General features: G+C 38.8%; 1 protein-coding gene across 1 annotated transcript in view; it reads right to left on the minus strand.

The window, feature by feature from the left end:
- LOC137992356 (serine/threonine-protein kinase PRP4 homolog) overlaps window positions 1–19510 on the minus strand; it is a 29333-nt gene extending 9823 nt beyond the window's left edge. The window contains exons 1-9 of the mRNA XM_068837657.1: window positions 19409–19510; window positions 18263–19327; window positions 9345–9744; window positions 7844–7928; window positions 6731–6878; window positions 4527–4664; window positions 3816–3969; window positions 2926–3040; window positions 1043–1281 (exon numbers count right to left, since the gene is read on the minus strand). Coding sequence (XP_068693758.1) covers window positions 1043–1281; window positions 2926–3040; window positions 3816–3969; window positions 4527–4664; window positions 6731–6878; window positions 7844–7928; window positions 9345–9744; window positions 18263–19327; window positions 19409–19491 — 2427 coding nt within the window. The 5' untranslated portion in view covers window positions 19492–19510. The remainder of the gene's footprint in view (window positions 1–1042; window positions 1282–2925; window positions 3041–3815; window positions 3970–4526; window positions 4665–6730; window positions 6879–7843; window positions 7929–9344; window positions 9745–18262; window positions 19328–19408) is intronic.
- Between the last annotated feature and the right edge of the window lie 805 nt (window positions 19511–20315).

Genomic DNA, 20315 nt, shown 5'->3' on the forward strand with positions numbered 1-20315 from the left:
TGACTTCAGGTTCGAGATAGAAATGTGTTGTGTCTGACATTATCTGACTGGAAGGAGACGGTCAAGCTTTCTGAGGAGGTGGCTCATTGAGCCGTCGACCGGCCGGTTTTGAGAAGGCTGACTATCCCTGCAGGGCTCGAAATTGCAACCAATACAGTCGCATTTATGACTAATTTTTTCCTTTGCGACTAAAATATCTGGAGAAGTCGCAAATTTGTGACTTGTTGTCACCTTTGTTCTTTCGAAACAAAAGGGGTAGCAGTTGCCACTTTGCTGCTACTTTTGCTAAAATAAATAAATAAATGACAAAATTATTTTGTTTCTCACTCTCAATTTTCTCTGAAGATAGTGTAATTGTAGAGTAATTTAGCTGCGATGTTACGTGCACAGCTCCATTCCTTCGATCATTCCCCATTTTCAGTGGTTTCTTTACACACAAGTATTGCGGGCTCATATTTTTTTGCTAAACCACTGACAATGCAGTGGGGCGATTTTGCGACTATCTTATCGAAAAATGCGACTGGATTTTTTCGTTAATTTCGAGCCCTGCTAAGGTTGAGCACTGCATGAAAATCGAGAAAAAAAACTGCACTGCTGCTGCATGGACGCCGATGCCACTTGTATAGTAAAAGCTAATTCACATTTAGTGAATGTGAGGATTAATCTATTGCTGGATATTATGGTACTTTTTTGCAGATGTCAAGTACATGCACATGTACCTATTAGAGCGACTATCACATGACCTTGAAAAATAAACGTAAAAATACCACGTAAACAAAAATGCAAAGCATTTACTTGGCTTATCAAACAAAAACAAACAAGCGCAAATTTTCGTTGGCTTAGCGAACGGGGATGCAAACAATGTCATCTGCATTTTGCTTTGACATTATCTGAAATGCAGTAATGTGATTGGGCAATCTAACTGTTTACTGCCCATATTAGGAGTTTCCTTAGTGGGAATAAGGAGAAGCTTTGTTTTGATCTTGCCCAACATTGGTCTGTGAAACGAACACTAACATCTTTATTTATTACTTAAACTTACCCTTTGAGTAACTTTGTCCACTTCCTGATAAAGAAAATTGCAGTTTTCGTCAAAGTGTTGATCTCGAAGAGCTCCTTTCCGCACCATTTTGTTGGGTATTTTACCTTTATAGTCCATCATGAGTTTCAGCATTTCATTGTTAGTTTTTCCAGAAAACATGATCTTTCCTGTGTAGAGCTCAAACAATGTAGTTGCCACAGACCACAAGTCTATGCTATAGTCATATTTTGCTCCTATAACTATGGAAAGAAATACATGAATTTCACATCAGATACATGTAATAATCATCTTTATCAACCAACTAATAATTTATTGTGCAGACAGTACATCAAACCAGATCACAGGAAATCGTATGTTGCACAATCAAACAAAGTTTTTTCACAAAGCCAAAACCAAACTTGTAAGGAAAATTGGGACAGGCACTTTTACGTTATTTTACTTCTGAGGATACTTGATAACGAAAGAAATTTTGTAGCTAGGACAACAGTACTGTAGCGAAGCTATGATTTCATGACTGGCACAGATTGTCACTTGTTTATATTTAGGGTTTCTTTGCGACGTTGGGAATTTTCTATGGCCGCAACAAGTACTCTGTTATTAGGGAGCTTAAGATCTACGACGACGACGTCGTTGAAAACGCCAGAAAACAATGATATCATTGGTTAAAAGAGCATAAATAATTGTGCTGCACGTGCAGCACGGATTTTAGCTCACATCTTTGCGGTTCTCTGCCTGACGACGACGTGAAATCACTGAATTTTAGGTTTTGACGACAACGTTAGCATGCAACAGAGAATCTTTCATTCTCTATTTTCAGTCGGAAACCGCTCGTACCAATTTATTTTTAGGATACTTCGCCCACATTGTACGACGTGAACGAGATGGAATAATCGCGAAAGACTTTTACTAGAGCAAAGTTCTATTTTGAGGTGACGTTTTCGTCGACGTCGCCGTCGTAGATCTTAAGCTCCCTATTCAGTGCGATAGGACTTCTTTGTTTAGCCGTTTGTATTTGTTTTAGGATTTTTAGAGTTTCGTGTAAGCAATGCAAGTTGAGTCTTGGGTTATTAGTATAGTTATAGTCTTGTGTTGTGTATCTTGGTCTGTTTTGATTCATATTCCTGCAATCCTTGCACTTGGCGACGCTACAGTACTAAATACACAAGAAAGAACCACTACTTTTTCTCAGATAATCGGTCATGGCAGAGATTGGGGACCTTTAGCAAAAAAGCCCCACGCAAAATCACTTATAAATGCATTATCCAGAAGGAAAGCTTTGCCTCAATTAAGTGTCCAATGGCAAATAAAACCTATTCTTATTGTAAAAGTTGTTGTTATTAATAGAATGCACCACTCCATAAATTTTAGGTGTGCTGAAAATTTCAATAATTATTGTAGTACATGTATGTAGGTGCACCAAACACTAGATAGGTGTATCTCCATTTTTACCCCTTGTATTTCTCTTGCTATTACAATAATATTATTGAACAGGATAAACAACTCTGTTCAATAAAGCAGGGATGGTGCATTTGTGAGAACACTCGCCTCCCAGGTTCTATTCCCAGATTTGGCATCATGTGACTTTAGTTTGTTGGTTCTCTACTCTGCTCCAAGTGGCTTTTCTCCAGCTACACTGTTTTTCCCCTCTCCTCAAAAAATGACGCTACATGTATGATTTAATATGTGTTGCTTTGAATTGATTTGATTTTTATAATTATTTGATTTTTATATTATTAAATAATAATTTTTATAATGCCGCAATTAATGCATCAGTGCTAAATACACTTGAGACTTACAACTGTAAATATTTCATTATCATTATTGTTGTTGCGCAAATATATGTACATTGAAAGTTCATTGCTTTCTTAATTTAAAAAACTTACTTATTTCTGGTGCTCTGTAAAAGCGGCTGACTAGGTACGGTGTAATATCACAGTCTGAAGCAAATGAGGCTGACCCAAAATCACACAATTTCACCACCAGCTTAGTTTCATTCACCTGCAAAATAAGAGATGGTGCACACTGCATTATCAATCACTGGTTCCAAAAAAGGCTCTTAACCCTAAGTTTGACTCCTTGGAGTGAGTCTTAATAGATTTTACTCCCAACGCCAGAAAATTGTACTTGTCAATGGAGGGCATTTCAGGAGTCTCTAAGAATTCCACTCAAAACCCAAGACGGTTTTACTCGTCAAGGAGGGGGGCAGTTCAGGAGTAAACGAGTAAAAAGCTGATATCCGACTCCCTGTGTTCTAAATACAAGAATAAATTATGATGCAAACTTGTGTAGTCCAACATACTTCTCAAGAGCTCCATCAGGTAATCTAAAAGACTTGAAATTCAACTAAAATGGTCAAAACAAGTGGGCCTGTCATTCTAACCAGAAGCACGTGACCTTGAAGCATGTAACTTGCAACTCTTTTCCTTGGATTTGGATTTGGATTTGGATTTTAAGACTAGGGCATTTGTGGTGTGAATGGGTTAACTGACCAGCAATTTATAGCCAAAATGGCTTATCGAAATCTACCTCAGTAAGCTTGTTGATTTGCGTTTCATGGAAAAAATGTTTATAGGGCCTTTGCAATTTTCAGTGATAACAACAGGGAAAGGATTATGCAGGCTGAAAACCAATTTTAACTAAAAAAAAAGATAGCTCACACGACAATGTAGGTAAATTAATGACCATCAATGGCATGTCAGTGTGTCTGAGGATTGGTGCCTTAGTGGTCAATACAGGATTCATTAATAAATACACTGTAAGTACGAAATCTTACCAAGATATTATCAGGCTTAATGTCTGCATGAATGATACCCGTCTTTTTCAGTAACTTCAGGGCAAGGAACAGCTGCTGACTGTAAGATCGCACTGCTTTGTAATGTAATCCAACGTTCTGACCATATTTTCTCAAAACCTCTCTCAAGTTCATGCTGCAATAAATAAGGAAACACAAATAACAATACATGCAGCTATGTGGAATCCACACATTCGAAATGTTGACTGTTGTTTACCCTTGTGGGGAAGAGAACTATCTTGTCACAGATTCGCTATGACTGTGTCATTTTTGAATCACACAAAACAATAAGCAAAAAGGACAATGAACCTCACTGATACAATATTATTCCACTGAAAAACAGCATCCACTGGATTTCTAGATGCAGTGCTCAACTGTACAGCTGATGTGGTCTGCTAACTTGTGGTTCAATCATACACTATACAGTGTAAATTGTACATGTACACTGCATAGGAGGCTGTCAATAAACCTATCATATTATTTTTACCCTTGTACATGTATAACACACACACAACCGATTTTAGGTAACAGTTTCCAGAAAGAAAGTCAAGAAAAAAACTGAGAAGTGATAACACAAAACTAGCGTGAAAAAAGTTTACAGTTTATCAAAAATAAAAATACTGGTAATCATCATCATCATCATCATTATCATCGCCATATGGCAATCCTGAGTAACATGTACTTTTTGCTCACCTCAGAGATTCAAACACTAGACAAAGATGATTCTTGTGAAAGAAATGTCGAAACAATTGCAGGCAGTGATATTTGTCATCTGGATCAGCAGCATTCAGCTTTTTTAAGAACTCCAACTCTTTCAGACCAGTTTTGTGCCTGTCATGATTGTTTCAACAAAATAACATTTAACTATACATAATATCGTTGTTTATAAAATTACATGTACTGTATCTCATGTTACAGGCTCCAGTCAGTGGATACTGGGTATTAAAGTGTTTATGTGGCGGGGCTAAGTGCGTAAGTGGAAATATTTTCAATTTAAAACACACTGTACATGTGCTTCAAGTAGCGTTACTTTGGCAAGGTTACAAAAAAATTGAAGCAATTCAGTGATATCAACCCAAGACAGTTTACATCAGTGGCTTTCGGGTTTTGGCAAGGGGAAAGGTTCTCTTCAACCTAGTCATCATACTTGAATTCATTACTTGCTTCATGTTGGTTTATCAGTCAGGCCATCATTTTAGACTACTGGCAAGCTTTCCCTCTTTCATTCCTCCTCATTTCTTGTCAGGTGGTCTTGGTTGTTTACAAGATCAATGACACTATCCACCCACAAGATAAAAATTAATTATCGCAGTCCAGAGGATAACTCACTGATCGCTTTGATTTGGTAGTATCCCATCGATAACACCGTAGACTTTTTGAATAAATGAGGCAAGGTTCGCAAGAACTGAAAGTTCAGGATGAAGGTGCTTTTAACTGTAATAATAATAATACTGCTGACAGCGGTTTCTGGGGAGTAAAATCTTTCAGGTTTTCAGGGCTGCTCAGCCTCGTTTCCAGGGACTATCTTCTCTGCCTCCTTTGTCATTGAAGACCCTGGGAACGAGGTTAGGTTCCTACGTTTCTCCATCAAACTGTAAGAAACTTGCTTTTAAGTTTATCTTATGTTGATGAGCTTAAGTGCACGTAATGTTGTTACCATAAACACCCGCAGATAAGCCACACCTTTTTCCCAAAAATAGTTGCTAGAAATCAGGGGTGCAGCTTATCTGCACGAACATCTGAAAAAGGCTGCTTCCGGTGTCCAGTTATCAGTCTTCACGTCTGATCCAATGCCTGGTTACTAAGCTACGAACGTTCCGCTCGCTTTCTTGTTGTAATGCAAAAATCTAATAGTATGTAAAAACTGTGTTGAATGAAGAAATTCCTGTCAACAAATACCAGGAAAAGATGAATCATATGTCAAAAGTTGGTACAGTAAGTATTTTCCGTTTCAATGTTAATAGTCAGTTAACCTTCGATGAACAGTGGATGAAGAAGACTTCTAAAGACTCAACTTTGGATTTCTTTTGATTTCTTTCAAAAAAACCTTTTTCCAAAATTTGAGCAGCTAATTTCACGGTGCCGCATATCTGCGGGTGTTCAAGGTATTATCATACACATACGACTGTATATGTATGACTAAGAGCTAGAAATATAGATTACTTCATGGTTGGTGAGTGCATACGATTTTTACTAACGAGTTGTGCAGGATTGGGTAAACAAATGAGCGAGCGAAGTGAACGAGTGAGTTTAAAGATCCTTCACAACGAGTGAGTAATAAAAATCGTACAAACGAGCCAACCATGAAGTAATCTGTTCATTATAATTATAAGTACAGAGATCATAAAGTTAACAATGTACATGTAAGTGTTAATCAAGAGGCTATCAAGAAGCACCGATCATGAACAAAAACCCCAAACAAATACATGTAGCAAAATATTTTTGAACTAAAAGAAATCTTTACCTTTAAAAACTTAATTTTTTTAAGATCTTTTAAAGTATTTTGTGGAGAAAACTACATGTAAGCAATAAAACACAAAAAACTTTGAAAACCATACACCAGTCAGCTGCCATGCTTACAAATTTTACTCCCGCTGTTGTTGCACAGGCCACTCATGCCAAAGTTCAACATAATATTAGCCAATCAAAAGGCTGCTACAACAATTTTCACTGGTGAAAAAAAAATCGTCCGACCAATGAAAAGGCCGATTCGCAATTTTTCACTAGTGAAAACATTGTATGTCATTTTTATTTCATCACAGAAATGTACCTAAATCTCTATACTTATGTAAAAATAGACAATAATATTAACAGAGGAAGTTTAGGTCTCTGCCAAAAATTACTGCTTGATTAGCTGTCCAAATAAATAATATTACCACACATGTAAGGCACCTTACATCATCTCATTGTTCCTGATGATTTTCACTGCCACTTCCTGGTTTCCTCGTGCCTGATCTCTTGCACGCACAACATTGCCAAATACACCAGCTCCCGTGTAGCCATAGACACAATACCGCTTGTCAAGTACTTCACTGATACGAATTCCTAAAGAGCAATACAGCACACATCTCCCTTCAAGGCCCTCTTCAAATTACATACAACGTATTCCAAAATGGCTACCATTTTAGTACTCTTTTGTTTACTTGCAAAATGGCTTTTGTTGCCTCGTTCAAGGTTAAATATTCTTTTGAATTTTAAGTTTAAGAACGAGGAAAGAAGGGCCAATTTCCAAGCCATCAAATGAATAGCGTAATGGTGGCCATTTTGGAATAATTATGGTTTATACTGTACCAAATTTACCTGTGTATAAATCGACCTTCAATGATCTCAAAAGTGTTTTTGGTATTACATTGTATATGCCATTAAAATTGACATTAGACCATGCTCAACGAGTATTTTTAGTGGTCCTGTATTATGCGGCCATCTGTATTAAGCCGCCAGTTCCTCAAGTCCTAAGGGGGGCCGTTATATACAGGTTTAACTGTAGTTGAGGATACTCACTACTGTAGCACAATTATGAAGTAGAGACCCAATATTTGGGTTATCAAAGGCATTAAGTTCAACAGACACCTCTTTTCTTCAATAAAACATGAAACTTGCACAGCCAAGTAATCTAACATGATATCTTGAGCAGTTCCTGAAATTAAGTCTACATGTAAGAAATAAAAGGATTTTACTATCCATGTTGTAACTCCAGACAATTTTACTCATCAACTGGGGGCATCTTGGGGCGTTTGAGGTGTCAATGGGTTAATTAACCCTTTGGCATCCAAACTGGACAGAACCCCTGGGAGTCAATGGGTTAATTAATGTAGGGAACATAGTTTTGGACTGCTTGACCCATTGACAGCTCAAACGCCCTAGAACACCCCCCCCCCCTCCCCCCGTTGACCAGTAAAATCTGTTATGACTTGCATATACATGTACTTACATGTACATGTACATGTACAATGTACGTTGGCATCAACATTTTCTCTGTACCCCCCGCAATAATTAAAACTTCATCTTACTGTAATAGCCTTCTGCATCATCCCAGTTATCGGTCAGATTTGGGTTTTCTTTCCCTGCCTCCAACTTCAAAGCTCTGGCTGGACTCTGGAATTTTAACCATGTAACATTTGGTGATTGGTTAAATGATAATTTTATTTAGTATATACCAAAACAGTGGACAGTGTTGAGCGCGTGCGCTGATTGGCTACTCAAACTCCAGATATCCATTGCTATTCACTTGCGAGCAATTTGCACAGAATTTGCGGACGAAAATGTTGTAATCTGTGCAGAAATAACTGAATTAAAATCATCTTTTTGTGCCATATTATCTCACTGTTTGAGTATACACTAAGACTTTATTTCAGAGTATTTGCAAATTTTTAAATTTAAATATCCACCACTAGCCACCTCCAACAGTTGCCACTTAATTTAAACATTTGCATATTCCCAAGTTATAGCAAACCAGCTCCAACTCTACCAAAAAACCAAATTTTTCAATTTTTTTCAAATTTGGGGGTCCATTGCAAAATATTGGGGGTCCAGCTAATTTATAGTCAAGAATTAATATTTGATCTATTGCCTTTTATTAGACCCTTCCACGGTTTTTGACCGCCATCTTGACTGGGGGGCAAACACGGCTAAAGTTACATGTATAGTAAATGTATGGGATTTTGGCCGACTTTGAACCGCTGAAGCGCCGCTAAAAAGAGACAGATTTCCATCTTTTGCCACTATTTTAAATACTTTTATTGACATCATTCATTCAACGGAAAATAAGGCCATTAAGGAAGGTATGATGTCCGTACATTCGAATAATAAATCTTTTCATATTGCTTCTAATTTCCCGGCAATGGTTTTAGAAGGGTTTGTATGGAATCTTAAAAATTCGTTTATGGTCGTTGTAGCTTGAATCTGTTCTTTATATTTCATGGAAATAATCTCAGTATAAATGTCTTTTGAAAGACACTATCACTGTGGAAATCCATCTCTTTTTAGCGGCACTACAGTGGTTCAAAGTCGGCCAAAATACCATACATTTACTGTAAATTTAGCCGTGTTTGCCCCCCAACTAAGACGCACTCTGCAAAGTCTTCCATATTGGCTATCAAGCAAAGATCCGGATTCCAAAACTACGGTGAGAAACCGCTGCTTGGATGCACTGTAGGACCCTTTCTAGTGAATAACCGCTGACAAGGAATGGATATGATTGGACTGACCCCTCTCCTTGGTAGGTTGGAATATAAAAAAGCACTTTTTGTCAACGTTTTTGTCTGTGAAAAGTTTCCAATATGTCAGGTGAAAGTTCCAATTGCTCTAAAATTCTTGAAATTGTCCAATTTTTGTCTAAAATTCCTGAGAGTTTCTAAAATTCTTTTCGATGTCTAAAATTCCAAAAAAAATTCCAGAATTGTGTAGCTTAACCTAGAACACCTATATGCACATGTAAGCAAGTTGCATCTACAGTGTACTGTACATGTATGTTGCAAGTTCTAAACTTTTACTATCAAGAATACCACTTACATTGTAGTTTTCAGAAAACATGTCATCATCAGCAAACATGTCACCAACACTAGCTTTTGTCTTCTCAACCTTTGGGCAATCTGCTTGATCACCAGGACTCAACTTATTCTCCCTCCTTGCACCCTCAAAATCCTTTGCCATCTGCCTTCTGGCCAAAGCAATTTCCTTTTCCAGCTCCTCTCTGGCCAATTTCTCGAGAGTATCACTGTCTTCACTGTCTGACCTGTCATCGGCAGGTGACTGCGAAACATTTGATGTAACAGACGAGGGAGCATTGGATGTTGTGCCACTTGCTTGGTATTTTTTCACAATAGCCAATCTCTGAAGTCGTCTTTTTTCAATAATTGCATCTTCATCTTCATTTTCTTCTTCATCCATCTCAAAATTGTACAGGTCAACACTAAAATGAAATGTTATCAATAAGTTATTCATCAAAAGTATTTCTCCCTTTTAACCCTTTTGAATGGCTCAGATTGCAAAAACAACAATTTTCTCATGATAATTCCAAATAATTATGTTTAGACCATGGACACTGTATCAACTAAAATGAAATGATATTATTTTAGAATGATCATGGTACCATATTTACATGTACCTGTGTATAAGCAGACCTTTTATGACCTCAAATACCCTCCAAAAATTGCCCTCAACTTATGTATAGGTAAAGCCAAGTTTTACCTAAATAATTTATTCAAAATTAGCATAATTATTGTCTTTGGAACAATCACAACTAAATTTTCGTATCTTGTTGCAAATTGTGACTGGATTTTTTCTTTAATTTCGATCTCTGGCTATGAAATTCAAGATTAGTACTCCAAGTAAACTTATGGTAACACTCAGAAATTAAGAAAATTCTGTTTTTTCGCCATCAAAAATGGGAGGTCGACTTAGTGTACACATGGGTAAATACTGTAGTTATATAGATAAGCTGAGAAATTCCAGGCTTGAACAAGACTGAGTAATCAAGCCAGTTAATAGTTGGTGCATTGGGAGTTCAAGTTCCTTAAGAAGGTGAATGAAATAATTGTAGAATAATAATTATTTTTAATATACACAAAAGTATTGCAGGCTCATACTTTGTTTTGCTAAACCACTGACACAATCTAGTGCAATGATTTTGCGTCTTAAGTTTCGTATAATTATTGTCACAAGATTGCGACTGGATTTTTTTTGTTAATTTCAAGCCCTGTTATTATTTCATGATTGGCTAGCTTGTATGATTTGTATTATGGTACTCACTCACCCACCCACTCATTGTTTGCTTCGCTCACTTGTTCATTTAATTAAAGGATCCTTCACAACTCATGAATAACACTCGTATGCACTCATGGACCATGAAGTAATGTATACATATACGAAATTTAATAATATCATACCTCATTCGAAAATCACTTAATTCACCTCTGACTGAATATAGGCCATTCTGGAATTGTACAGGGAACAGGGAGCTGCACCCGCAGATAAGCTGCACCCTGAATTTAGACGCTTAAATTTTGGAAAAAAAGTTTTTTAAAAGAAATCAAAAGAAATCCAAACTTGAGCCTTGAGAAATCTTCTTCATCATCCACTGACCATCGAATGTAAACTCACTATTAACATTGAAACCGAAAATACTTTATAAAGTCTTGCCCACAATTTTAGCACTTGAACATAATAAACATTGTTTCTACCAACTTTGACATATGACTGATCTTTTTCCGGCATTTGTTGACAGGAATTTCTTCATTCAACACAGCTTTTAGGCTGTGACTAAAAGTGGGACGGGGACGTGGGACTGGGACGTGGGACTTGGGACTTGGGGACTCGGGGACGTGGGGACGTGGGGACGTGGGGACGTGGGGACTCGGGGACGTGGGGACGTGGGGACTCGGGGACGTGGGGACGTGGGGACTCGGGGACGTGGGGATGTGGGGACGCGGGGACGCAGGGACTCGGGGACTCGGGGACTCGGGGACTCGGGGACGTGGGGACGTGGGGACGTGGGGACGTGGGGACGCATTTTTACCATTTGTTTAACTTTTCATCATATTTCACAAAATCTTCGTCTGTTGATCATAACTGCGTTGTACCTCGGTTTAAGTTCCTCGTTTGTATGATGTGAAACAGAGGTCTAGTAAATATATATAGTATAGTTTATTACTCGTCTTCATAAAAAGGTGACTTTCATTATACTACTATCAAGTTACATAGTGGAGTAATTTAGGTAAAACGAAGGGACAATTTTTTTTTTTTGCATTAAGTCCTTATTTGACATAGGCAACATGAACGAAACGTTGGTATGACCATTTCTCAGATCATTTTACAATTCCCTAAGTATATCGAGGCTTGAACATTTAAAAGTACTTCCACTTTCTGCATCCTAACCTTTTTATTTTAAATTATGCATTTCACTCGTAGTTGTCTGTCACGTCACATTTCTTGACTGAAGACGTCATAACGCTTGTTTTTGAGATTGGGGGAACGTTTACCCTAAAAAATTCCGACAAAGTTTGGGTTGAAACTGCTTAAAACTACCATTAACGTATAATTATACCTATCAATGTGATATCGTTCATTTTTATTGTGACCTCTATGTGATTTGACCTTTTTTTTTTCTTTTAATTTTGATTTACCGTTGCCATTAAGATGGGCATATGATTAAAAGGCAGAGTGATAAAGCCTCGGTAGGAGTACTACAGCAAGGTATCTTGATATAAGATGACTTTTCCATCCTCTTTTCCGATAAAATATTTCAATTGTTTTTAGCCGTTAAAAATCACGTGACACATTTCAGATGAAAGAGGGAGTAGAAAGCAAAGTATGCAGATTTCAAGTTAACGTCGATTGGATAAATGTTTCCTCGTAAAACAAAAATCTGCCAACTTATTCGCTTGGTCAAGCCTTAACACACAGAGGCGTTATTTAGCTTCTGGCCCGGGGACGGTACTTTAGGAATTTCTGGGTGGGGGATGTGCCGCTAGGACCTTGGAACCCTTAGCCTAAACCAGAGCTGGTTCAGGTGAATTTTGCTACCCCGTACCAGAGTAAACTCCCCAAACCCTCCCTATCCTAGAGTAACTATTTTTCAGAAACTACTGAGGTCACTAGCACAGTCTAGCCAAAGAAAAACCTATACCACAATCGTTTCTCTCTCAAAAAATGATTTATTTATACTTGAAGGCGGTAGTTTCTAAAGAAACTGTGGTGCTGTTTCGGTGGAAAAGTAGTATACAAAAATTTGGTTTTATCAACTTTCCTTAGTCTAGATAAAATCTTCAACCAACTGGTCAGTTCCGTGAAAAATTATATCCAATTCTAGAAACAAACGCTCTGATTTATGTATTCTATCCTAGAGCAAACTGCTTGAAAACCATACCCTTCACAGCGGCACATACCTATATAGCTCATATATGGCAGTACCCCCCTCCCCCTCCTGGGGAGCTTCTGGCCCTCTGATGACGAACATTTTCGACAACATCAACGGTGACAACCCGAATCAAAGGTAACAAATTGAACAAGCGCCAGGAAAGATGCAGTCACAATGCCGCCAACAAGGACATTGGCACGGTATTTAAACTTCAGTTACAGAGGAGTCATAAGGCTCAAGTTTCTGAGCAACAACAACAAAAAACGCTGAAATTTCAGCTGCAGTGTCAGCAATGGGCCATTAGGTCTTCTGCTTTGTTTCACATTCGAGCTCTGTGACGGGTGGCGAGAATGACTTTTCGAGAATCCAATTTTTGAATTTCGCTGTGTATTTAGCTGGTACTTGAAAAGCAAAATAACACAAGCAATTCAACTTTCTTGGCGATGTTGTCCCATTTCTGAAAATCTATACTTCGAAAATGTGTCGCCGCGTCCCCACATCCCCAAGTTCACACGTCCCCGAGTACCCGAGTCCCCACGTCCCCACGTCCCCACGTCCCCATGTTCCCGAGTCCCCGCGTCCCCACGTCCCCGAGTCCCCGAGTCCCCGCGTCCCCACGTCCCCGAGTCCCCACGTCCCCACGTCCCCACGTCCACACGTCCCCATGTTCCCGAGTCCCCGCGTCCCCACGTCCCCGAGTCCCCGAGTCCCCGAGTCCCCGCGTCCCCACGTCCCCACGTCCCCACGTCCCCGAGTCCCCACGTGCCAAGTCCCCGAGTCCCCGAGTCCCCACGTGCCAAGTCCCACGTCCCCGTCCCACTTTTAGTCACAGCCCAGCTTTTACATAGATTTTTGCATTACAACAACAAGAACGTAAACAGAGCAGCTTGAAGCTTGGTAACCAGGCATTAGATCGGACGCGAAAAATGAAAAACTAGACAGCCGGAAGCAGCGTGATGTTTTCAGAATTTCACAAAGCGATAAGCTGCACGAAACATTGCCCAGTGTAACAGGGTCTTTATTATTTTGTTTGTCAGTAGTTGACACAAGACTATTTGTTCCACAAATATGTTGCTATCAAAGTGCTAAATGGCGAAGAAACAGTGGGCTATCTACCATCGTGAATACTCGAGAATGCATGTAAGCGTGGTATTTTCTTGCTTGTGGAGGATCGATTACTGTTAAAGTTACAGGCCGTCGTCGACGCTGCAAACAGGTTTGCAGGGCAATGGAGATTTCGTGCAGTGTGACGTTTTCCTGACGTTTTCCTGTTAAAAGTGTCAGTTAACGGAAATTGGCATTGAAATTCACGACACCTTTTTCCAATGTTCCCGCACATAAGCCGCACCCCGATTTCTAGGGACAATTTTTGGAAAAAAGGTGTGGCTTATCGGCGGGTTTTTACGGTAAACTGACACCATCACATGAAAGATAACATTGAAATCGGCCACCTATCCAAGTTTGATTCTTTTAGGTCGAACAAAGACCAAGTTACAGACTTTAAAACATAGTTAAAAATCCATTTAAACATCTCTAATTTTGAGGCTGGATTTCCCAAAACCATATTAACTCTTAAAATTTTTTATCAGATTTGGGACAACTGGAAAATCCTGTCATGGACCCACTATTTGGAAATAGGTGAGGTGAAAATTGCTTTGTTTGCCTAGTTTTATGAATATTACAGAAATCGCAAAAAAATTTAAGAGTTTTTATGGTTTTGGGGGACGCAGCCTCAAAATTAGAGACATTTGTATGGATTTTTGTGCCAATGCACTTTATAAGTCCACTACACACTATGTCACCGGGTTGTAATAGTGAGTAAGCTAAGTGAGTGCGCGAGTGTAAGTCCATGGTAGAAAAAAGGCCCACAGCATGCGCATGCATCAAGAAAATGAACAGGTCTGTTGGAAGCGTGCTTGACCCCAAAATCAGCATGAATTTGTGATGCTGGTGAATAATAAAGCAGCTTCTAATTCCAAAATGATGGAATTACCGTGTGATAAAATTAATAACCTCATCTAGACAGGTGAAACAATGGTCAACCTCCAGAGTTTTATAGACGATTGTGATCTTTGTGTTGAACTCGAACATTTCTTGTCATTTCTTATAACAGTTGAAAGAAAAAAAATCAAACTAACAAAAACAAAGACCCAGTATCTTGCAGTCATTTTGTCACAGATGTATCCTTTGTTTCTTGAGTTGTTGGTAAGATGCAAGGAAAATGTAACTTGATCACAGACAGCAGCTGAAATAGATGTCACTTTTGATTTTGCAATTTACTTGTGAGGCCAAAAGTACAATAGAAACATTGAACGTAGCAAAAATGTCTCAAAATGTTTTTTGCTGATGCTAACTATATACATTCACGGCACAAAATTTATTTCTTGTGGCAAATTTTGTTGAGCACTGATGACAATTTTTTTTAATTCCCGATCCATACTTCCTAAAAACTTCCTTCTACTCTTCGTAAGAACTGTATATCAATATTTATTTACTTTTGAATCAATAATTTCTTTTGCATAAAGCAGGCTAAAAAAATCTGTACCTTGCTTAGTTCGCATTTTTGAGCGTTAAAATAGAATTTAGGTCTTTTGTTTCTGAAAGCAAGTCATACATTTTGAGGTCTCCTATCCAGATAATAACCTCTCCTGACAGGGATTAACTTCAGTGAACTTTTGTCATGAAAAGCCGTCAGATGCTCAGAGTACACGCTTAAACTTGCTGTAAAAAAGAAGTTGAAGGAAACTTAAGGTCAGCCATGTAGCCAATGTTTCTTTATTCCCTTTCATTTTTTTAAAGTCTTTCTTGGTTTAGTATTCTACCAGTAACCACATTTCTTCCCAGGGAGCTATTTACCTAAGACATCTACCATAGCACTATAATGATTTATGATACCAAAACAATATTGTGTACTATTAGAACTACATATTACACAAAAATAACTTGAATCTCCTGGAAAACAAAATGCAGCTCAGTTGACAGTTATGGAATACAGCACTGTGTCAAATTATTGCACTACCACACATACGCAATGCGTGCCTATTTTTAATAATAATGTGTTTTTAGTCCATAACTTGGTCTCTGGTCAACCTTAACCCATCAAACTTGGACAGACGGCCAATCTCAAGGTTATCTTTCATGTGATGGTGTCAATTTATCAATTGGTTAAAATTTGAACCTCGCCCCAGTTCCCTGCGCAGTTTTGGAAATTATAGCCTATAACAAGAGTTGCAACTGCTTAAGGGCCCACAGACGGATTTTTCGCACATTGCTAAGGAAGTGAAATGCTACTTCCGGTGACTGACATCATCACATCATAAGCTGATTAGAAAACCCACTCACAATCAAAAATCACCACACCAACAGTTTATTGCATCGAAGGCTTTTCCGAGCCCTTCCTCGAGCACGTTCTCAGATCATCTGTGCACGCGTAAACAAACTGACTTCAGGTTTGAGGAAAAGCTAAATTTGCGGCAGTCTTTAAATTGAATTAATTTCTTTTATATGGCACGTTTCACCCCTAAATAAAGAATATAGCCTAGCATTGATTTTTTCAAATCATCTTTTTTGAAAATATTATGGGCATTTCAGTATCGTTTATCTCTTTAATTTTTTTTTTTTAAATAAAAAGAAAATCATGCTTGGCTGGATGCAAAAATGAATACAAATTATGAAACCACTGATTAAATACCTAAGTAGACAAATCTAGAGTTTTCTTTTATTGGTCATGTGACCATGGGCGTGCAGGGCTCGAAATTAACGAAAAAATCCAGTCGCAATTTTGCGACAAGATACAAAAATTTAGTCGCAATTTCGCAAATTTTAGTCGTGTTGTCAGCGGTTTAGCAAAAAAATATGAGCCCGCAATACTTGTGTGTAAAGAAACCGCTGAAAATGGCGAATGATCGAAGGAATGGAGCTATGCACGTAACATCGCAGCTAAATTACTCTACAATTACGCTATCTGAGAAACAAAACACACACAGCGAGAAACAAAACAATTTTGTCATTTATTTACTTATTTATTTATTTAGCGAAAGTAGCAGCAAAAGTGGCAACTGCTAACCCTTTTGTTTCCAAAGAGTGAAGGTGACAACAAGTCGCAAATTTGCGACTTCTCCAGATGTTTTAGTCGCAAAGGGAAAAATTAAGTCGCAAATGCGACTGTACTGGTCGCAATTTCGAGCCCTGGCGTGGCATGATGATGTCATATTTAGGGTCATTGGTTTACAAAAGTTGGAAACTGACAGAAGTAATGCCAAATTCTCTCAAATTACTTAGGCCCTTACATAGTAAGCTTTAATTGCATCTGCAATATCTTTTCTCCTTTTATTTCATCTACATTCTACAATTTACAAAATGTAAATACCGTAAACACCGGCGTATAAGCCGCACCCTTTTGCTCACAATTTTTGGATCAAATCGGGGATGCGGCTTATCTGTGAGAACATCTAGACACCATGTCGTAAATTTGCATAAATTAACAAGTTTACAATGTCGACGATGGCCACTCACTTCAACAGAAATCGATCCACCACGAGTGAGAAATACCATGCTATTCTCGAGTATTCGTGCGGTACTGTAAATGGCTGACCGTTTTTTCGCCGTTCAGTACTTTGACTGCGAATTGATTCCATTGCCTTTTCTACTCTGCAAACAATTTATCGTTCTCGCCTTAGTCCCACCTACTCATTTCCAGTACTCTATCTCCTGATCAAATGCCTGGTTACTAAGCTAAAAACGAGCAAGGATGGCACAGTCGGTTAGTGCGCGGCCTTGGTGCAAGAGGTCCTGAGTTCGAATCCCAGATCTGGCATCCTTGTTTCAACTTCTTTCCTTTCCGTGTAGCTAAGTAGCTTTAACTACCCGTAAAACGGAGCACTGATGGAGCGGGGGGAGTAAAATGAGCGCACCATCGACCTCAGGTTTCTCAGTTGAATTACTGTTACGAGTTATCTACATCAAATATGGTTACTTTACTTTACTTTGTTCGTCAGGTATTGTTGCATGTAAATTCAAATGAGGAATGGACAGGAATGAAAAATACTGGATTAAAAATGCCAGAGAAAGATCAAATTTATGTCCTAGTCGGATTTTCATACTATTAGAGAGTCAAAATTATAGGTAAGAGTTTAGTATTCTCTGTTTGAAATGTTAGTGAGTTAATACGCGGGTTGACACGTGCAGGAAACTTGAAGAAACAGTGCATTTACATGTAAGACAGCTTTGTCAAGACTCCACTTTTGATTCATTTTAATTTCTTTCAAAATTTTGTTTCCAAAATCTAAGTTGCTAAACTCGGGGTGCCGCTTATCTGCGAGTGCGGCTTATATGCCCCTGTTTACGGTAGATGAAATTTAATATAATTCTAAAGTTATGAAAGAAAAATTATTGAACAAACGAGGTCAAATTACATACATGTACAGTGTATACACAGCTGTACAACAACATCTTCAGAAGACCCCTGTTTTCTGGGGTACCGAAAATACTCGAAATGAATAATTATTTAATACAGTACTAGTATTCAGAATTGGGTAATCTGATTATGTGTACACTAAAAGCTAATACTCACTCGTGATCTGAATCTCCTTTCTGTGCTTGCCCTTCTGAGTAACTTCCCTGATACTTATCGCCACTTTGTCGACGCCGTGGTGATCTAGACCTAGGCCATTTAGGAGACCTACTTCTTCTTCGTCTAGGAGAGTGACTTCGGTGCCTTGGTGATCGGCTCCTTCTCCTTGGTGATTTGCTACGCCTTCTTGACCTTGAGGAAGACCTTCTTTTTCCTTTAGGAGATCTGCTACTCCTACGTCGCTCTTCATGCCTTCCTTCCCTTTCCTTTGATAAAGTTCTCCTTGGTGACCTTTTGGAGCCTTCTCTGACCTTGTCAGAAAGCCCATCTCTTTTTGGTGATTTTGATTTTAAATGTCTTTTGGGAGATCTATCTTTTCTATTTGTTTCCACCTTGGATGAATCTCTCTCTTGGAGTGCAGACTTGCCCTTATCTAAATTTTCACTATCATGCCTTGGTTTTAAATCAGTTTTACTGGTATCACGAGAGTTGCTTCGGACCCTTCTGGAGCTATGGCTGTGTGAAGAGTAGTCACGAGATTTCTCATCCCTTTGTGAATCATTATGGGGTTTGCTATTTTCCTTGCCCCCATCTTTTCGGTCTTTATCCCTTGATGGACTTCTTTTCCCCTTGTGCTTTTCATCTCTACCATAACCATCTTCAGAAATAGATTTAATCTCTGGTACCTTTTCCTTTCGATTACTTTCCCGGTCGTTCTTTGGCTTAAATCCTCTGTGTTTATCTTTTAAATCATCCTCTTGCTTAATTCCCTGCAATGTGTCGTTTTCACTTATTCTGGCTGCCTCTGCCAGCTGTTCTTGAAGAAAAGCCTTCCTTCGTTCAAGTTCCAAAAGTTCGTCGGCAATTTTTGACTTTTTCTCCGGAGGCTCAGCAATTTCAGCAGTATCGTCTTTGTCTCTTCTCTTATGGCGTTTATGTTTGTGTTTATGGCTCTTATGCTTGTGTTTATGTTTCTTTTTCTTTTTCTTGTGTTCATGCCTACGATCGGGCATTCGTTTGTCGTTTGCTATTGCAAGTTGGCGGTCATCTTGATTCGATTCAGAACTGCATTTGATTAAAAAACAAAGCCTTGTTATAATTCGAACTGGCGAAGTTTTAGAAAAATCCAAGATTATTTTAACTTACCTTTCGGAGGATTTGCCGTCTTCTTCCGCCTTCCTTGTCTCTCGCTCGTTCAAGTTTTCTAATCCATCTAACGCTGCCGCCATATTGATTAGCAAGGGTTTGTTGCATGCGTTCTGTACTTAGCCTCGACATGATGATGACGAAAAACGATGAGAGAGGTAGTAGGCGGTGTAAGCCTACACAAGACATCCCGAGCATCTCCAATCCTTCCGGCCCCGGTTGTTCAAAAGGTGGATAGCGTTATTCACTGGATAGATCACTATCCACTGGATAAGTCAATCGGTTTTGATAGTGTTCATCCGTTGGATAGCGCTATCCACCTTTTGAACAACCGAGACCTGGCCTTTGAGCTGCGGACGGCAACCGGAAGTGCGCTCTTTTCCTTTTTTAACTTGTCTTGTCACTACCACCTTTTTATTGCTACGTATCTTTGCTTCATTAGAGATGATTAGGTTAAAAGCCTGGGAGACACTACTGTCCTAGCATGCGAAATCCGTAACTTCTGTGACTCCGTTACCTCTGTTACTATGTTACTTCTGTAACTCCGTTAATGATCATAGTCAACTAACTTTGGGGAGAACTTGGAGGACATGTGCAATGAGACTACAGTCGGCATTGGTAGCCGAGTGAAACAAAGCAGAGGGCGGTAAAAGATATTTTCCTGAACCATGAACTGCTTTTTTCATTTTCTACGAAATGTGAAATGGCCCGCCTTTCTCTTGAAACGTGATTTTGGCAATCACACAGTGAGCCGTGATTTTCGAGAATGATTTTTTTTCTGTTTTTTCTTTCTTGCGGGAACAGGAGCCCGAGAAATTATACTAGTCTGTAAATCAAGGTACAACAACTATATCTGGATTGCATGATTCACTGAAACGTGAGCCTTGGACACTTGGCCTCGCTAGCC

Source organism: Montipora foliosa, chromosome 1, assembly GCF_036669935.1.
Source record: "Montipora foliosa isolate CH-2021 chromosome 1, ASM3666993v2, whole genome shotgun sequence".
Lineage (NCBI taxonomy): Eukaryota > Metazoa > Cnidaria > Anthozoa > Scleractinia > Acroporidae > Montipora > Montipora foliosa.